At 41.7% G+C, this 19,450-nt stretch overlaps 1 protein-coding gene across 2 annotated transcripts in view; it reads left to right on the top strand.

The window, feature by feature from the left end:
- The window catches only part of LOC118389102 (mitogen-activated protein kinase kinase kinase kinase 3-like), a 76,326-nt gene that overhangs the window by 8,771 nt on the left and 48,105 nt on the right, over window positions 1–19,450 (top strand). For both annotated transcript variants that reach the window (XM_035778847.2, XM_035778846.2), the window contains exon 2: window positions 15,811–15,868. In XM_035778847.2, coding sequence (XP_035634740.1) covers window positions 15,811–15,868 — 58 coding nt within the window. The remainder of the gene's footprint in view (window positions 1–15,810; window positions 15,869–19,450) is intronic.

The following is a 19,450-nucleotide window of genomic DNA, read 5'->3' as shown; positions in this document are numbered from 1 at the left end:
TCTGTATGTAGGAATGGTCTAAGATGTGTTCTCCAACTCATTAAACAGTTCAGAAAAGGCTCAGTGCCCTTATCCTTGCAAGATGAGGTATTAAAACATATTGAAAACAGGGGTGTCAATAATTTTGACCCCTACCTTTTTTGAGAATAAATTGTCGCTTTTTAAACAAATATCTTTCTCTGAGCTATTGTATTATTATATTATAATTTCCCCATTTTTTTTTGCATGTAATATAGCTCAGTATTTTAATTTGATTTTATATAGTCATTTTTGCTAAATGTTATGATCAATAATTTCGGATCCAACTGTATGTATAAAAATGCCAATTGAAGTCCATTTTAATTGTAAATGTATTGACAACCCAGTTGACGGACATTTTTTAAAAACTATCTCGATAGACTTGCTATTCAAAATGCGGAAATAATGAAAGCCATAGTTGTTCCATTTATCTGTTTTCTTTGCCTATACCCTGCAGCCAATTTCATAGCTGCTGGGTTGTTTTCAGTCATCAGCATCATCTCTGCAAGTGAGAACATTTGGTAACATGGGAATGTACGCTACCTACAGTGCCTTGCAAAAGTATTCATCCCCCGTGGCGTTTTTACTATTTTGTTGCATTACAACCTGTAATTTAAATAGATATTTATTTGGATTTCATGTAATGGACATACACAAAATAGGCAATTGGTGAAGTGAAATGAAAAAAATAACATGTAAAAAAAACTGAAAAGTGGTGCATGCATATGTTTTCACCCCTTTGCTATGAAGCCTCAAAATAAGATCTGGTGCAACCAATAACCTTCAGAAGTCATAATTAGTTAGATTGCACACAGGTGGACTTTATTGAAGTGTCACATGACCTCAGTATATTTCCAGTTGAAGTCGGAAGTTTACCTTAGCCAAATACATTTAAATTCCGTTTTTCACAATTCCTGACATTTAATCCGAATAAAAATTCCCTGTCTTAGGTCAGTTAGGTTCACCACTTTATTTTAAGAATGTGAAATGTCAGAATAATAGTAGAGTTATTTATTTCAGCTTTTATTTATTTCATCACATTCCCAGTGGATCAGAAGTTTACATACACTCAATTAGTATTTGGTAGCATTGCCTTTAAATTGTTTAACTTGAGTCAAATGTTTCGGGTAGCCATCCACAAGCTTCCCACAATAGGTTGGGTGAATTTTGGCCCATTCCTCCTGACAGAGCTGTGGTAACTGAGTCAGGTTTGTAGGCCTCCTTGCTCGCACACGCCTTTTCAGTTCTGCCCACACATTTTCTATGGGATTGAAGTCAGGGCTTTGTGATGGCCACTCCAACACCTTGACTTTGTTGTCCTTAAGTCATTTTGCCTCAACTTTGGAAGCATGCTTAGGTCATTGGCCATTTGGAAGACCCATTTGCGACCAAGCTTTAACTTCCTGACTGATGTCTTGAGATGTTGCTTCAATATATCCACATAGTTTTCCTTTCCTCATGATGCCATCTATTTTGTGAAGTGCACCAGTCCATCCTGCAGCAAAGCACCCCCACAACATGATTCTGCCACCCCTGTGCTTCACAGTTGGGATGGTATTCTTCGGCTTGCAAGCCTCCCCTTTTCCCTCCAAACATAGCAATGGTCATTACGGCCAAACATTTATATTTTTGTGTCATCAGACCAGAAGACATTTCTCCCAAAAAGTACAATCTTTGTCCCCATGTGCATTTGCAAACGGTAGTCTAGCTTTTTTATGGCGGTTTTGGAGCATTAGCTTCTTCCTTGCTGAGTGGCCTTTTAGGTTATGTCAATATAGGACTCGTTTCACTGTGGATATAGATACTTTTGTACCCGTTTCCTCCAGCACCTCCACAAGGTCCTTTGCTGTTGTTCTGTGTTTGATTTGCACTTTTCACATCAAAGTATGTTAATCTCTAGGAGACAGTATGATGGCTGCGTGGTCCCATGGTGTTTATACTTGCGTAGTATTGTTTGTACAGATGAACGTGGTACCTTCAAGTCTTGTGTCATGCACAAAGTAGATGTCATAACCAACTTGCCAAAACTATAGTTTGTTAACAATACACTTGTGGAGTGGTTTAAAAACAAGTTTTATTGACTCCAACCTAAGTGTATGTAAACTTCCGACTGTACACCTGTTCTGAAAGGCCCCGGAGTCTGCAACACCATTAAGCAAGGGGCAGCACCAAGCAAACGGTATCAAGACCAAGGAGCTCTCCAAACAGGTCAGGGACAAAGTTGTGGAGAAGTACAGATCTCGGTTGGGTTCTAAAAAAAAATATCAGAAACTTTTTACATCCCACGCAGCACCATTAAATCAATTATTAAAAAATAGAAAGAATATGGCACCACAACAAACCTGCCAAGAGAGGGCCACCCACCAAAACTCCAAAACGGACCAGGCAATGAGGGCATTAATCAGAAAGTCAACAAAGAGACCAAAGATAGCCTTGATGGAGCTGCAAAGCTCCACAGTTGAGATTGGAGTATCTGTCCGTAGGACCACTTTAGCCGTAAACTCCACAGAGCTGGGCCACCTCTCATCACCCCAAGAACATCATCCCCCACAGTGAAGTGTGGTGGCAGCATCATGCTGTGGGGATGTTTTTCATCAGCAGGAACTAGTAAACTGGTCATTATTGAAGGAATGATGGATGGTCCTAAATAAAGGGAAATTCTTGAGGGAAACCTGTTTGTCTTCCAGAGATTTGAGACTGGGACAGAGGTTAAACTTCCAGCGGGACAATGACCCTAAGCATACTGCTAAAGCAACACTCAAGTGGTTTAAGGGGAAACATTTAAATGTCTTGTAATGGCCTAGTCAAAGCCCAGACCTCAGTTGAATTGAGAATCTGACTTAAAGATTGCTGTACACCAGCGGAACCCATCCAACTTGAAGGAGCTGGAGCGGTTTTGCCTTGAAAAATGTGCAAAAATCACATCGAGACAGATGTGCCAAGCTTTTAGAGACATACCCCAGCTGTAATTGCTTCAAAAGGTATCTCGACAAAGTATTGACTTTGGGGGTGAATAGTTATGCACGCTCAAGTTTTCTGTTTTTTTCCCTTATTTCTTGTTGCAAAATATTTTTTATTGTGAATCTTCAGAGTTGTGTAAATCAAATGATACAAACATCCCAAAAATCTATGTTTAGCTTGTAAGGCAACAAAATAGGAAAAATGCCAAAGGGGGTGAATACTTTTGCAAGCCACTGTATATGTGTTCACATTCCAGAAAACACTCGCATGAGTGCAATATCAAGACTATTATGAAGGCCCATATGGGGCTTTATAATGGTGATTTACCTAGCTGCAACATGACAACATTTTGCGTTCCAGTGAAAAAATTCCAGTAGGTACAGATCTAGAATCAGCTGCCCATCACCCAATATTAACCTTCCCCATTAGTGGGGAAAATGCTAAACTGCCCCAAGATCTGTGTCTAGGGGCAACTTCACCCTACTCCCTTTGTTCCATTTGGCTCCATAAGATTGCTCGTCGTCTATCATCCTTGACTTTAAGATAACATTCTTGCATGTGAAAGAATGCTAATGAAATGTCTGAGTTCCTTCAATGTTTTTTTGTGAGTAGGAGGACTTGGCTTTTCCAGACAGTATGCTTCACTTGAAGTGTGTCATACTGTCGTAAGAATGACGGAACAAGTACAGTAATAATCTAACTATGAATCATTTGCCATTGTCAGGAACATTATTGTCATATGCTGAGACAAAAGTCGCTCTGGATAAGAGCGTCTGCTAAATTACTAAAATGTGATGTACATTTATTTCCCTATCGAGAGCTTGGGATTATACATGCTCAATGGGTGACATCTGGTGAGTATGCAGGCTATGGAAGAACTGGGACTTTTTCATTTTCCAGGAATTGTGGAGAGATCCTTGTGACATTGGGCCATGCATTATTATGCTAAAAATTGAGGTGATGGCGGTGTATGAATGGCATGACAATGGGCCTCAGGATCTCATCACGGTATCTCTGCATTCAAATTGTCATCAATAAAATGCAATTGTGTTCGTTGTCCGTAGCTTATGCCTGCCCGTACCATAACCCCTGTTCACAACGTTGACATCAGCAAACCGCTCTCCCACACGACGCCATACGCGATTTTTGCCATCTGCCCGGTACAGTTGAAACCGATTTAATCCGCGAAGAGCACACTTCTCCAGCGTGCCAGTGGTCATTGAAGGTGAGAATTTGCCCACTGATGTCAGTTACGATGCCAAACTGCAGTCAGGTCAAGACCCTGGTGAGCACGCAGATGTGCCTGAGGCTGTTTCTGACAGTTTTTGCAGAAATTCTTTGTTTGTGCAAACCAACATTTTCATCAGCTGTATGGGTAGCTGGTCTCAGATGATCACGCAGGTGAAGAAGCTGGATGTGGAGGTCCTGGGCTGGCGTAGATACACGTGGTCTGCGGTTGTGAGGCCAGTTGGACGCACTGCCAAATTCTCTATGAGGTGGCTCATGGTACAGAAATGAACATTTTAATTATCTGGACACAGCTCTGTTGGTGACTCATGCAGTCAGCATGCCAAATGCACGCTCCCTCAACTTGAGACATCTGTGACATTGTTGTGTGACAACTGCACATTTTAGAGCGACCTTTTATTGTTCCCAGCACAAGGTGCACCCGTGTAATGATCATGCTGTTTAATCCGCTTATTGACATGCCACACCTGTCAGGTGGATAGATTATATTGGTAAAGGAGAAATGCTCACTAACATGGATGTAAACAAATTTGTGCAAAACATTTGAGAGATATACACTTTATGTGCATATGGAACATTTTCTGGGATCTTTTTTCAGCTCATGAAACATGGGACCAACACTTTAAACATTATCTATTGAACAAAAATATAAAATGTATTCTAATTCTATGGTTGGAATATAAATAATAGTGGGCACTTTTGAATACAGTGTTGTTTGACATTACAACAAAGGAAATTGTGACAGGATAGGAACCAAAGTGATGGTAAGTGTTTCCTTGGATACCCTATAATCTTTGGCTACGTTAAATGTTTCTTCATCTAGCCAACATATTCATGCTTTGCCTATTCATCTTTGATTTAAAAGATACTGTTGCACAAACAACATGCAAGCAAGCTACTTTTGCTCTGACTCTGTACATTTATTAGCTAGCTAACTAGTGATTAGCATTAGCGGCTAACACGATTTAGCTAAAACTTGCTAAGAAAATCCTGCATGTGCTGCATTGACCATGCAGACTGAACGCAAGTGTCTCATGGTCAAGCAACAACAACTCCTTGAGTGACATTGGGTGGGGATAAGTCTGTGGGAAGTGGCATGGAGAGAGAGAGGAGAGGGATGACTCAAGTAGTGGTGTAAACTATAAAAATGGACATTACACAGGGCATATCACATTTAACATACCAAACTTTCAAATACCGTTATGTAAGGTAAAGTAAAAACCCGTAACAGGTCCGTGCAGCAATACCGGTATATAGTAAAATACGTATACTGCCCAGCCCTACTTATAGCTGTGTCTCTCTACTATGACATTCGCATGACTGTGGCATGAGAGTGTTATAGCATGGTCATGATAGTAAGTGTTAACTGTTATTGTAATGAACACCAAGTCCAGGTAGAAGACAATGTACCGACCCTAACCTATATTTATGTAGTTGGTGCTGTATATTAACTAATATACATGGGTTCTTGAAAAACAATTGTTTGTTTACAATTGTACCGTTTATGCTCCCTGCATATAAAAGCCATGAAAATTGATGGAAAGCCACGAACGCAAGATTGTAATTTCTATGACTCACACGGTGGAGGAACATGTTGCCTGTAAACTACTGTACTGTGGTAAACTGTAAGTGGCACTTCACCTTTTAATATGTAACGTCTGTCAGGATTTTTCTACAATATATCAATTATATGTGGAAATATGTGTTTGATTTAGCCAGCAGCTGATGAAACCAAGTGAATTCTTTCCTCCCTCTCTCCCCAGATTTAGCTTGTGGCTATCACTGTCTAGCTGGCTAGGTTTAGGATATTTACTAGCCCATTTACTAGCCCAAAATCCACAATTCGCCCCTCCAAAGAAAGCATGGCTCTCGGGATTCTCCGAAATGCCGCCAGATCCGCGTTCGGATCTATGGCCAAAGCGTGGCATTTCAGTTTAGCCTGCACCTGGCAGGCTGTATAGAAAACTTCCCCGGAACCACAAAATAGCCGAATTACCACAACATGCAGCCCCCACAAACACCTTGAAAACTTGCTCTATACAGTAACAGTGACGTCCGCGGCCAAAATTACTATTTCCCATAGGCTTGTGCTGTATAGCAGTGATCACCAACATTTTCTGAGTCCAGATCACATTCACAGTTATAAAGCAAGCCGAAAGCTACTGCTCATATTTTTTTTAAACATGACTTCCAAAAAAATAAGCCTATGCAACATTAATAAAAACAGTTATGTAGGACTGAAGTTTGTGCAGTAGTCTGTATATACTGTATTTTTACATTTAAAAAAACAATTGACCTTTATTTAACTAGGCAAGTCGGTTAAGAACAAATTCTTATTTTCAATGATGGCCTAGGAACAGTGGGTTTACTGCCTGTTCAGGGGCAGAACGACAGATTTGTACCTTGTCACCTCGGGAGTTTGAACTTATTATCAGAGCATATTGGCTATGTGCTTGGCCTGACAATATTGTTCTTTTAAGACCATATTATATTCCAAAACACGAGCTTTGATAACAAAATAGATCAGTTGTATCACTTGCGAGGCACAGCATAAATTGAAATAATTAGCTTTTTTTTTTCTGGACTGATGGTGCCTGCATCTGATGGTCAGTCTCAACGGAGGGAGGGAGTGAGCAGCAGAGGGGTCTGCCTCTCACTATCCCTGCTTTCTCCTTTCCTAAGGTGAGACTGACAAGTGAGGGGATACTGCCCTCCCACTCCCTTTTTAAATAGCTGAACTGCCTGTTTGGACAGTACATCAGGCTTGGGTCAGGTTGTTTTGATAGTTCTGCGGCTTCTATGCGTCTAGAAAATGGTTTTGTATTGATTTCAACAATCTGAGGAAGCCCTATTGTCTGGGGAGGGAGTGTGTCAGTGTGGAGTTGGGGGATGGAAAAATGGAGGGGAGGAAGGTGGGGGAGGCAGATGGATAAATATATATAGAAAAGAGTGAGGGAAAGTGAACAAGAGAGATATAGTGAGAGGCAGAGTGCGGGTCTAAAGGAAATATGGTGACACTGCATATTTCGTCGCAGTCCTGGTTTGAGTGGAATTTGTTCATTCTCTTTCTAAGGGCTGTGGTGGTTAACTGAAATGGATTGCGTAAGCAGATCTCCTCAGACAGAGTTAGGCCTCCTTCAAACTCAATGGCCTTGTTAGAATACTTAAATGCATCCTTCCTTGTTTCCTTGAGGTAATCAACAGATCTATAAGTGATTGGAAAGATGAAAGCAAGGTTACCACCCATTACTTCACTGATCCAACCAATTCCGATCTGTGATTACTTAAAGAAAGGAAGGAGGGAAGGATGCATTTGAAATATTCCAACAGGGCCATTGATTTTCCTGCATTTCAGGAAGTACTGCATTTCATGTTCTACCTCAACTTTCAGGGGTGTATTCACTAAAAACTAAACAGAAGAAAACAAATGAAACGAGGAGGGACCTACCTGAATTTGTCCAATAGAAACTCGTTGTGAAACATTTTGCTACGGTGTGCACTGAATACACCCCAAGTTCAGCTCAACCGGAACTCTTTGAAGTTTGGGGCTAAACTTTGAATAGACATTGACTGGATGTGGTCCAGCAGCAGCCATTGTGTAGAGAGAATGTAGTGAAGAGCCTACTTGGCATCCAGTCATCTCAGTCCATTTAAGCTGTCCAGAGGCACGGCTATGGGGGGGATGCGCTTGATTTGGTTAAGGTGATTAACACTTTAGCTTACTAACCCTCTTGTCTTGATCCTTGTTGGCCTGCCTTCTTCACACCACATACTACTCTCTCTCTCTCTCTCTCTCTCTCTCATTGTCTCTGCCTCTCCTGTTCTCCTCTTCCTCCTAGCCAATTAGATACTAATCTGATACATATTCTGTTGAGATATCACTCTCTTGCCATTAATCTCCCGGTAGGCCTACATATCTCTTGGTACGTCTTTCTCATGGTATGAAAATAAAATCAAAAGTCTACCCTTAGCTAGGAGACAGTGAGGCCATCCTTTTCATGTGTGAATACAAAGCATCTATTTTACAGTATCAATTAACTGTCTTTTGTATAAAAAGCCTGTTGCGAAACACAAGACGGCACCAATGTTTTTTTCCTCAGCGAACCCTCATAAATGTTGTCACCCAATCCTTTCACACTTGGAATTTTTCATCAATTATTTACCCAAGTCCCACAACTGGGCCATTGTCCCTTCCTGTTCCGCTATCACAGCGCCGAGATTGGAATCTCCCCATGCGGACCAACCTGGGCTCATGACCCTGACTTTGAACACACCTGGCTCTGATACGTCTTAGGCAGTGCTTTATTTGAAGGGTACCTACATAAGGCCTTCATAACACATTCATAAGAGGTATATTAGCGGTTCATAAATGCTTATGTCACTACTGCTTTAAAATAGCCTAACACTTTGTTTTAAAAATGTCATCATAATGCCTTGCTACATAAGGTTGTCATAAACACTACTTAATTGGCGTTACATTAGAAGTTGACAAATGATGTCACATAACCAGATTCTGTCTGGTATGAAGCACAAGACCCTAAACCCATCTCCTTACTTTGTGCTTGAATGACATACTTATGACACCTCTATGTAGGCATTATAAAGGAGCTTTTAAATAATGAATAAATATTTCTAACATTCAGAATGGAGTTAATGGTCAGACACTGAAATCACACTAGACCTTCCTTCACAGGCACTCTATATGAACGTGTATCCACATCCGGGAATCGTCAAAACCGCCCTATTCAGGAGTCAAATGCTTAGAATAATAAAAGGCCTCCTTTTTTGTCTTAGCACCCTTTCGGTTCCCCATCAACCCTTTTTTGTGACTATGGTTAGCATTAGGGATGTGCATCTTTTCCTTTCAAGACAATTCGATACGTATCTAGATACATGGCCTCTGAAACGATACAGGAATGATACGTTTTAGTTTGAATTGGTTCGGTGCGATTCGAAACACCAACATTTGTTGCATAAATACATTCATTTTCCATTCGAAATTCAAAACGGCTGCTGATGGCACTCGTGCTGGATCTCTCTGAGCTGGATCTCTCTGAGCTGGATCTCTCTGAGCTGGATCTCTCTGAGCTGACTCTCTCTGAGCTGACTCTCTCTGAGCTGACCTCTCTCTCTCTGTTTGTCTGTCTGTGTGTGAGAATTATATACATGTGTAATGTAGGCACCTGTGCTAAGCCATACGGGAAACAGGGCATCTACCACCTCACTATCAGACAAGGGAGGTAATGTTAGCTTTTTCTACCTCCACTTTCGATCTGAAATCACCATCACCCGCTAATTAATTAGTCATTTTTGCAGATTCAAAGTGTTTGAGCTCGTAATGTAATCAATATTTTTCTTTAAAAAAAATCATATGACATAGCCAATGAATATAAGGCACACCTTTGGATTTCACCACCCATGTCAAACCGTTTGTTTTCTGTTCTCATGAAATTATCAACTTTACCCTGTATATCTAAAAATGACCAAAACTATTGCTGATGGTAAACCGGAACATCAAATGTAATGTAGCCTAAGCCCCGATCAGCAGGTATGCTACAGCCAGATGAGACGTTTCTCAGGCGGTAGTTTAGTCTACTTTATTCCGGTAAAAAACACTTTTCAACTGCGCATTTTTATTTTATTTAACCTTTATTTAACTAGGCAAGTCAGTTAAGAACAAATTCTTATTTTCAATGACGGCCTAGGAACAGTGGGTTAGCTGCCTGTTCAGGGGCAGAAGGACAGATTTGTACCTTGTCAGCTCGGGCATTTGAACTTGCAACCTTCCGGTCACTAGTCCAACGCTCTAACCACTAGGCTACCCTGCCGCCCCAGATTACAATAATCTAGCATATTATATTGGTTGTCACTCAACTAATAAAGCCTAATAATGCGCAAGCCATTTTACAAACATTTTGATGCTGAAGGTGACGCGCGGCCTACCTCTTGGTCAGCGTGCTAAGCCGTGCACCGAGCGCAGTTTGACTAGGCGACTGATAATGCCTGAGTTGTTTGGCATGTAAAATTACTTGCACATCAATGACTGTCAACACAGTTGCTTAGTTCGACATTGAAAGAGAGGACGCATCAGTTGTCACAAAATATGAGGTATTTTCAGAAGGTAGAAAGTATTATACGCACCGCCGATTCGTAACGTTTGAATCGATTTTATGACCGATTCATGCTAAATTTGGATCAGTTTGGGGACCTGGGGACATTTGAACCAGGACCAATGTGTATCGCTGAATCATTACATCCCTAGTTAGCAGTTTATTTTGTCCTTGATCTAGGATCAGTAATTTATTTGCAGCCTAAGTAATTATAGGGTCATTAATATGCAATTACCATTTATATGTATAATATATGCCTTTTAGCAGATGCAATGCGTCGTACAGTCATACCCGCATACATTTTTCATATGAGTCGTCCCAGGAATCGAGCCCACTATCCTGGCATTGCAAGCACCACGCTCTACCAACTGAGCTACAGAGGACCACAACATTGTTTAACATTTCATTAACATGACTGACAAGTAGCCTAAATAGAGACCTGTAAAACAAAGTGAAACACAGACTTTGACCTAGGGGCCTGAGGAGGATGCATGTTCAGATAGAAATGTACTGTGTAGAACATGTTGGATTATCTGTCATATGCAGTAGAATAGGGAGTTGTCAGCTCTAGTCATTCTATTTCTATCTGCAATGTTTAGAAGCACGCCCCAGCGTGCTCCGTACCCCCCTCTCACAGAGGTGTCACCCAAAGGTGTGAGAGGCTGGACACAGAGGTTTTCTCACTTTTGGACCCTGTGGTTTGGAAAGCTGAGGAAATCCTCTCTGTCAGCTCTTAACGGACCTGTTCTTCAGTAGTCTTGAAAACCCGACCCTAAGCAACCGTAATTAGGGTCTGGTTTCAATGACGGACTCTTTAGGTATAGAGTAACTACATCAATGCCCACATCACGATCTTATCCGCTTGAATAAAATACACAATAGTATCTAGCAAGATGGAGATCAGAGGTTATTTCTAATGAGTACGTTTCGCAAGTGGCTAGTTTGCTTCAGCTACCTTCACTCAAACCACTGCAAAGGTTTTGTCTGGAAACTTTGGTTTCGAATTGCAACATTCTGGCGTATCTGTCTCGTGATTTGTTGGGAGAGTTGTCTGTCTGAAAAGAAACCACCCTGGACATTTTCTTCCCCCTTATCGAAGTTGCCAAAACAGTCTGTTATTGAAACAAGACCCTAGTCACTGTTTCCTAGGGTTGGGTTTTTGAGACTTGTTCCACAGGCCTTGAAGTTGAGCAAGTTGAGCAAACATTGAGCTAGCAATGTCAATATCGCCTGTGCAACTCCCGCAGTGATCACATGCACTTAATAAACAATAAGTCGCTTTGGATATAAAGCATCTGCTAAGTGACATGTTTTATTATATTATAAATATGTAATTCTGAGTGTCTGTCCAAAGTCAGAAGTACACTGTTGACATTAAAGTGGCCTGGATTCTATCAAACCTGCCTGAAATATTTGTGGCTGTATGTTTGTAAAACATTTTGTGGTTTGTCTATTTCAGACGGGAGTCTACCTGGTATTTTATAAAGGTCGCTACGCAAAACCATACACCGGTTTTACTTGACTCAGGAAAATGTTAAAGGGTTAGTTCACCCAAATTACAAAATTACATATTAGTTTCCTTACCCTGTAAGCAGTCTATGGACAAGGTGTCTTGCTTTGGTTTTGTTTACCTGGCGACTGTCTCCAAGTGCTAACATTTTTGCATTTAAGGCACAAGTACAATGCAAGTCAATGCATGCCATTTTGTAATTTGGGTGAACTGTCCCTTTAACATGTTAAATACTTCATGGATGCCTTCACTCCACTGTAACATTTTTCAGTACAAGTTCAAAAGAGGTCTTCTCTTTCCTCACCATGAAAGATTAGCATTTAGCATTAGCTACCCCTTATCTGTCATACTCCCTTTGTAAACAAAGCTGCTGGATCAATGGTAGTTCTTGTTTCACATAGACCAGGAAGTGAGTGGAATTCCACAGCACTGCTATGAGCAGGCATGCAGAAGAGAAATAGGGTCATTCTGTGTGAGAATGGAACAAAACATGACTTATTTCTCAATCCATTTGGAGACAGATGTGAAATGTATAATACACATCTTTCCCCCAAAGGTCATTTCTATGGGTTACATTTCAGAAAAGTCCACAACGTCAGGGTCATTAGTTGCTCCTATTTCACATTAAGTGACCCAATAAAGACAGAAGTGTCTGCCCCGAACATCCTCTTTTTAGTCTCCCTCCTGACATGTCTCTGATGTTTGAGTGTTGACATTCAGGTATAGATTGATCAGACACAGAAAACAACATGTCTCACTGCATTTCTGGATTATATTTCCATCCGTTATTCTTACAAACAATGACAGTAATTACATCACACATTAAACATCACAAAACCGCTGTAACTGACCACAGACAAAAGCAACAAGCCTACACATTGCCTTGAACATGTATCTATCTCATTTGCTCAAAATGCAGTGAAATAAATACTGCCCTGGTGTAAAGAACAGGTCGCTCCAGATTCTGCTCTACAGTCTGTGTGAACCCTGCGGCCCGTGTCGCTTTGGCCTATGTTGAGATGTATTTTCTTTGGCTGTAATTACCTGAGATGGTAGCCAAAGGGCCTGCTGTGCCCTGCGCCTGTGCTGCCTGAGCTTGGCTGAGTGCATGGCACTGGGGCGGAGGAGAGTTGGGTCAGCGTTCCCGATGGAGGGGAAAGCTCTATCTTGACCCTGTGTTGCCTTGGCTGAGTGGCGCTGGAGCGGTTGGGGTAGGGTTAGTGCTCCCAATGGAGGGAAAAGGGGCATGGGCAGCCTGCAGGGGAAGGTTGGAAGGAGTAGAGAGGTCGGAGAAGAATGAGGTGGGGGCCAGTCAGAGTAAAGGATTCATGGCCTGTCTTCTTCTCCTCCTTTTCCTTTGCCACCGTGACGTCGGTAGGAGGCTAACGTTGGTTGTGGAATGTTGCAGAGTGTGTACTCTCTAAGCTCATTTGCTTTAATCCCTCGCGGACAGAGTGCGGTACATAAATGTTCACGTAACGTCCGTCAACAGACTTTGGGATGCGGCAACTAGCGAGGAACATTTTTGCACTGCACTGGGTTTGCGTCACTGGTTATATTGAGGAATCACAATTTCGCAGGGCGGGGGCATCCTTTGAATTTCGGAAGGGGAGGTGACGTTTTGGGCCCTTAGACTTGCGGAGAGGGGGATGCAGTAACCAAATACTTTCCGGCTCCTATCTAACACAGAACCTAATCAAATAGTTTACAATTTATTTTTGGTTCAGGGTTACTAGAATGATGTTCTGTTGAGAGCTATTGAGTCTTGTTCTTCTGTTCTTGACGATCAGAAATCTGAAAAGCCTGGTTAGGTGGATCAACATGACAGCGACTTGTTTCTGATTGCCCGTTCCAGCATACTGTACAACTTCAAATGCATGTATTGGAACATGGCCACTTGACTCCAGAAGGCTAGATGATGGTGCCGTTCTAGTATCTAACTAGATATGGAGAAACGAGACAGAGGGGGAAACCCAATGGACTTAACCATACCGAGACCTTGTGACATGATCATCATCAGCCAGCCCCTTCCTCTCCCTTCGCCCCCTCAAGGGCACTGGTCGATACCCGGTGGGCGGTTTCCCACGGTCCTCAGCTCTCACCTTAGGGTGGGGGTGGGTGGTGGGATGAGGTGGGGGCGGTGTGCTGGTGGTGGTCGTTGTACTTCACAGGCGTAGTTTGCATTTAACATGCGGTAATGGCCAATATGATTTGCCATTTTCTACGAAATTAGATATCGACCTTTGGTAGAAGTGCCTGTTAACACCACCAGTGCGGTTGATTCCGCTATTGACCTTCAAGTGGTCTACGTTTCCCATAAGGTGGGGGTTAACCTTTTGGAGGTGTTTTTCGCAAAGTGCGTTCAGGTCATTAGTGAAAGACTGCGCAGAAATTTGTATTCAATTTCACCAAGGTTTTAATGTGTGTGTGTGTGTGTGTGTGTGTGTGTGTGTGTGTGTGTGTGTGTGCTAATTTTTTTCACTGTCTTTTGTGGAAAATCAATGTGTTGCTTTTTCCAATCGCTTTAAAGGAAGCGCAGAAGTGTCACCTTTGCTGTGACACATGCCAAGATGTCATTATAAGTATGACATTGATTATTGATGAACTTTTCTCCCAGGGTCAGCTATGTTGTATAGTACGTCTATCCAAAGGTACTTGAGTATCTTCTGACTGTACCCTGCTGGCGTTTTCATTTTCTGTGCCATTCTCTCCAAGCTCAGCCCTTCATGAATGTAACATACAATGTGAGCTTGCTGGCTCTGAAGAGTTTTTTTTTTTTCTCCATTTTGCGGTGAATGATTTTCTTGCTCATCACATCTGCTGCTAAACTGGGATTCTCTGCAGCTGATGGTGGAGCAGATAGAAGGCGTGGAAAAATAGACTCAAGTCATTGATCCTGCGTCTTGTTTCCTCCCATGCCTTCCATCCACTGCCCCCCTTGTGCTTTTGTGGAATAAATTCCTTTTGAGAGTGCAGTCTGAACGGGATGAGTGCCCATACATGTTTAATGCTTGGCAGTGGTAACCTTAACCCCCACCCCCGACCCTATCCCTAGCTCTAATTGAACCCTTACCTTAACTCACCCCTTCTAAACTCAACCTCAATCCTAAACCAATTTCGATGAACCTTTGAAAATGCCGGCTAAATGTCTGCCTTTATGCTTCTTTTCTGTGTTTTGATTTCCCCGTCTAGTAATAACCTCTATTGAAGGTTGGTCTATTGCATGTCTCCACAATAAAATAGACGTATTATCTAAATGATCATTCCCTGATCCTGAATAACCGGGTTTTCAATCCATAATGACTTGAATATCTTCTCACTGAACACATGAACCATGATTTTCCTTGTGACAGTCAATTCCGCACTAGTCAGGTTGGGATAAAAACCAGAATACACAGTAGTCCCATTACACCAGAATCTCGAAAAACCGGAGTCATCATGACTATGCAAGTTTTATCTGTAGCTATTTAAAGGCCAAGTGCAGTCAAACGTTATTTCCACACTATGAGGTTGGAATAATACTGTGAAATCAGCCTGCTTTGGTGAGATGGAGTTTTTGACACCAGGTAGATAATTAGTTAATAGACCAATGAGAACTAGAGTTCAAAACCAGTCTACCAGTAACAGCTAGTTTTCAGTTTTCCTCTCCCCACTCAGACCACTCCTCGACAGTCATAGCAAAATTCTTGCTTGAGAAATTGCTCTTTGCTAAGACAAGATTTGTGTTTGTTTTCATTTAAAATGGTCAAAAAGAATCACAGTAAGGTACTTAATTGTTACACAGAAATGATTTTATGTCCAGATAAAAACATCTCCGTTGGACCTTTTTTTAAAGTCGAGCCCCGGTTCCAAAACACATCCTCCTCAAGGTGTGCTCCTGGGCAGCTCTCCATCGATCACCTGTGGTTTTCTGTGTGTGGAGACTGGTCGATGTGCTCACCCTCTGTCTTGTTTGTCTTCCAGGCTCGGAACGTCACCACAGGGGAGCTGGCGGCCATCAAGGTCATCAAACTGGAGCCCGGTAAGAATCTTTGCCTCCATCTTCTGACACTCTGGGGTGAAGTTATCCCTACGTACAGATCTAGGATCAGCTTGCCCTCCACCAATCAGTGGGGAAAATACAAAACTGACCCAAGCTTAGCGTTGAGGGGCAACGTCACCCTACACCTCAACTCACTGTCTCAGCTAGTTTAGCCTCTCCTGACCTATTATTCCATTTGACTTACTTAAATATTCTCTCCCCCACCATCATACTTCTCCAGTCATTTCTGTGCCTATTTCTGAGACTCACGAAACATTTGGAGGAATTGAATTCACCCTAGGCAAAATACAAAAGCGTTATGCAAATGAAACCCACCTGAATGCCCCAGGCCATATGCATGGAAGTACAGTATATTATGACCCAGTGAGAGCATAACATTAGTGGTTAAGTTGGTTGGAGCATGTTGCTTACAGTAGAGCTGCGGGTTTAAATCCTGTATAGGCCACACACCGGCCTTATTAGCGTAAAAGGCATCTGCTTCATGCCTACCATTTATCATTTGTTACCCATCGCTTTAGATGAGAGTGGTGTGTGTGTGTGTGTTTTATCTGGGACTTTCCTATAATAGTCAGGCAGGCCTGGTTGCGTCCCAAATGGAATGTGTCCCACGTCAGGCCAGGAATGTGGAGTGGAGCTAGCCTTGGGAGCCATATCAGACCAGATTTACCTTCATCTCAGCCTCAGATGGCAGGGCTTGATTAAGTTGGAGTGTTAAGAGTAAACCTGTTGGAGCTTGCGGCCAAGCTCTTTGTCTGTGCCACAATAAGATTATCATTTTCGAATAGAGAGGAATATCAGATTTGAAGTCTCTGTGGTATTTCAAAAGCTGCCTGCTTATATCGAATGCATCAAAATCCAAGATGTCCTTATAATTTGATAAGATGATAATGATGGATATGAATTGTTATTCAGAAAAACTTAAAGTAACACTGTTGATATTCTTGTAGAGCTGTTGCTAGTAAGTACCCTGGAGGGATCCCGTGCAATTTCACATTATTGCATAGCAGTGAAACACAGAGCTCAAACGCCTTGTATTATTAAAATGCATTGAATGTCACATCCTGTCACGATGCAACAATGTGTGAAGATTGCAGGACTTCCATAGGCAAAGTGTTACCTGTTACTCTACATCAGTGCAGCTCGTCCATTTACGTGACACCCTCAGGGGTTACACATTTTTATTCTAGCCCAGCACTAACACAAAATATTCAGAATAGGGTTTAAAAAAAATCCCTATTCTGGTAATTTTCCAACAGATTTCTGGAAAACCTGGTAATTTTGGGAAAGTTATCAGAATTTTGCAGCCCTAATTCTGACCCTCCCCCCACACACACACACAACCTTGTTCATAAGGATAAACTAGGCGTGGTATAGGCCAACTGACTCACTTCTCCAATAACCTATAGAGGCGATGTCTAACCATCCAAAAATACATTTTTATTGTAGTGTTTTTCTTAGTTAGCATTAGCAGACTATCTCATTGGTCCACAGTTAGTCATAATTGCTACTATAAAACAGCCTAATTACAGTTGGTTTGTGTTTGGTGATAATCTGTCACCGGTCAGTTGTGCAATTGAATTCTGCTATGAATAGCACGTTATCAGTCTCCTTGCAATCTCTAAACTGCATTCTGCTCTGTTGCTTCCATATGTGGGAATAATAGCAAATTAGCTCTCGGATGCTAACTTTTTTAGCCTACGGCCATGTCTGTCTCCTGTCTATGATACGTGGATTAGGTCATCTATTGAGGTTGAATTGATCATATATAAGTAATGTTAGAATTAGTTTGGTAATGACGTTCCATTGACGTGAAACACGCGTTTGACGTATTCAATACCATTCCGCTCCAGCCTTTACCACGAGCCCGTCCTCCTCCAATTAAAGTGCCACCAACCTCTTGTGGTTCCATTCTAGTAATCATAATCTATTCATTTGCTAAGGCTGTTTGATCTGTGTGATAACGCAACCTTAAGGAAACACTCCATTGCGATGAGCGGTCTCCTACTTTTGAGCTACCTATAACACTATTTACAAGTCAACCGATCACTCTAACACCTCTTAATATGAAATCGGAGAGGTTCGGATAGATGTAAGTAAGCCTTATCACGACAATATTTGATGACAAAGTGGAGCTATTACTTTATTGCTTATACCTATCCAATCCTTTCAGATCTACAAAAGGGTGGCTAGGAGTCAATGTGGAATTCTCATTTTGTACAGTCATATGATATTATATTGGTATTTTACTGATTCTAATAGGTACGGTGCTATTTAGAATCCGAATCAAACAACAACTCGATACATCTTATTAACATTTTGGTCTTAGTCAACTTTCAGACTCATTTTACAGTTAACTGTTGATGCTATAGTTGGGACGAACCAACCCAGGGAGTGGGAACTGGTGGGTGTAGGCTAGGCTAGAGACTAAAGAAATGTTTACTTACATTTTCTTGCTATAAATCAACAGGGATTCACTTTGATTTTGGCTTGTGAGACTGGGTGTCAGCAGGTGGTAGGCTTGATGGACTGTGAGTGTGCGTGCGTGCGCGTGAGTGTGTGTGCGCAAAATTGTGTGCAATTATCTATGTGTGTGCGGGTGTGTGTACAGATATGCAGCCTGAGGCTTGTGGGGTACCATCTGACGTTGCGGATGTTAAGAGTTCAGACAGGAAGAACTAGCTCCTATAGAAATAATGAACACTACTACATACAGCCCCTGCTCATGTGAAGCACGCTTGTGTGTGTTACCACTAATATTCAACTTTCAGGCAGTCCGTTAAATCTACAGTACAGAATAGGATCATAATTTGATTAACCTGTTGCAGGAGAATAGTCCTACAGTACAGGACATTTAAAACGTGTGGTTTATTTGCGGTTTTAAAAAGGCTTCTGAAGTTTGTAATTTCCACTTTGACATTTCAGACTTAATTTTCCCTAACAAGAAAATGTATCAACCCCTACAAAAATGTCCATAAATTATAATAATTCACATTTCCTTTTGCTGCAGGATAATTTTCCTGCTGTAGCAAACTGGCTCAAATGAAGTTACGACATCTGTAGCTATCCAATGTTAACTTTTATAATTTTGTGTGTGTGTGCACGTGCGGCCGTGTGTGTTGTTGTCCTTGTACGTGAGTGTGTTCTTCAACAACCAAAGCTATTCTTGGGTGGAAGGTTGAGGGGTCAGTCAGTATTGAACCGCCCCCTGACTCTCCCAATCCTCTCCTTTTAATGTCAAACCACCTCTTTACCATATCCGCTGTGACAGCTCCTGCCTTGCTTTTGGTCGTGTGTCCCAAATGGCACCCTATTCCCTATTTAGGAAAGAATGAAATAATTGTGCACTACATAGGGGATTAGGGTTCCATTTTGGAAGCGGCTTTAGTATAGACACACAAGACTGGAGTATTTCTGCAAGGCTTTTGGACTGGAGGACCTCTGTCGTAGCGCTTCTAACGTTAAGAGGCACTATTGGTTTGCTGCAACTTTCCTCTCCCTTCGTGTGTCCGTTCTTGTAAGGACACTGCATAATTCTAAAATAACAGGAATTGATTTGGGGTT

The sequence above is a fragment of the Oncorhynchus keta genome, chromosome 10 (assembly GCF_023373465.1).
Source record: "Oncorhynchus keta strain PuntledgeMale-10-30-2019 chromosome 10, Oket_V2, whole genome shotgun sequence".
In the NCBI taxonomy this organism is placed as follows: domain Eukaryota; kingdom Metazoa; phylum Chordata; class Actinopteri; order Salmoniformes; family Salmonidae; genus Oncorhynchus; species Oncorhynchus keta.
The sequence above is the reverse complement of the archived record's forward strand: the minus strand, read 5'-3'. Positions and strand labels throughout refer to the sequence as shown.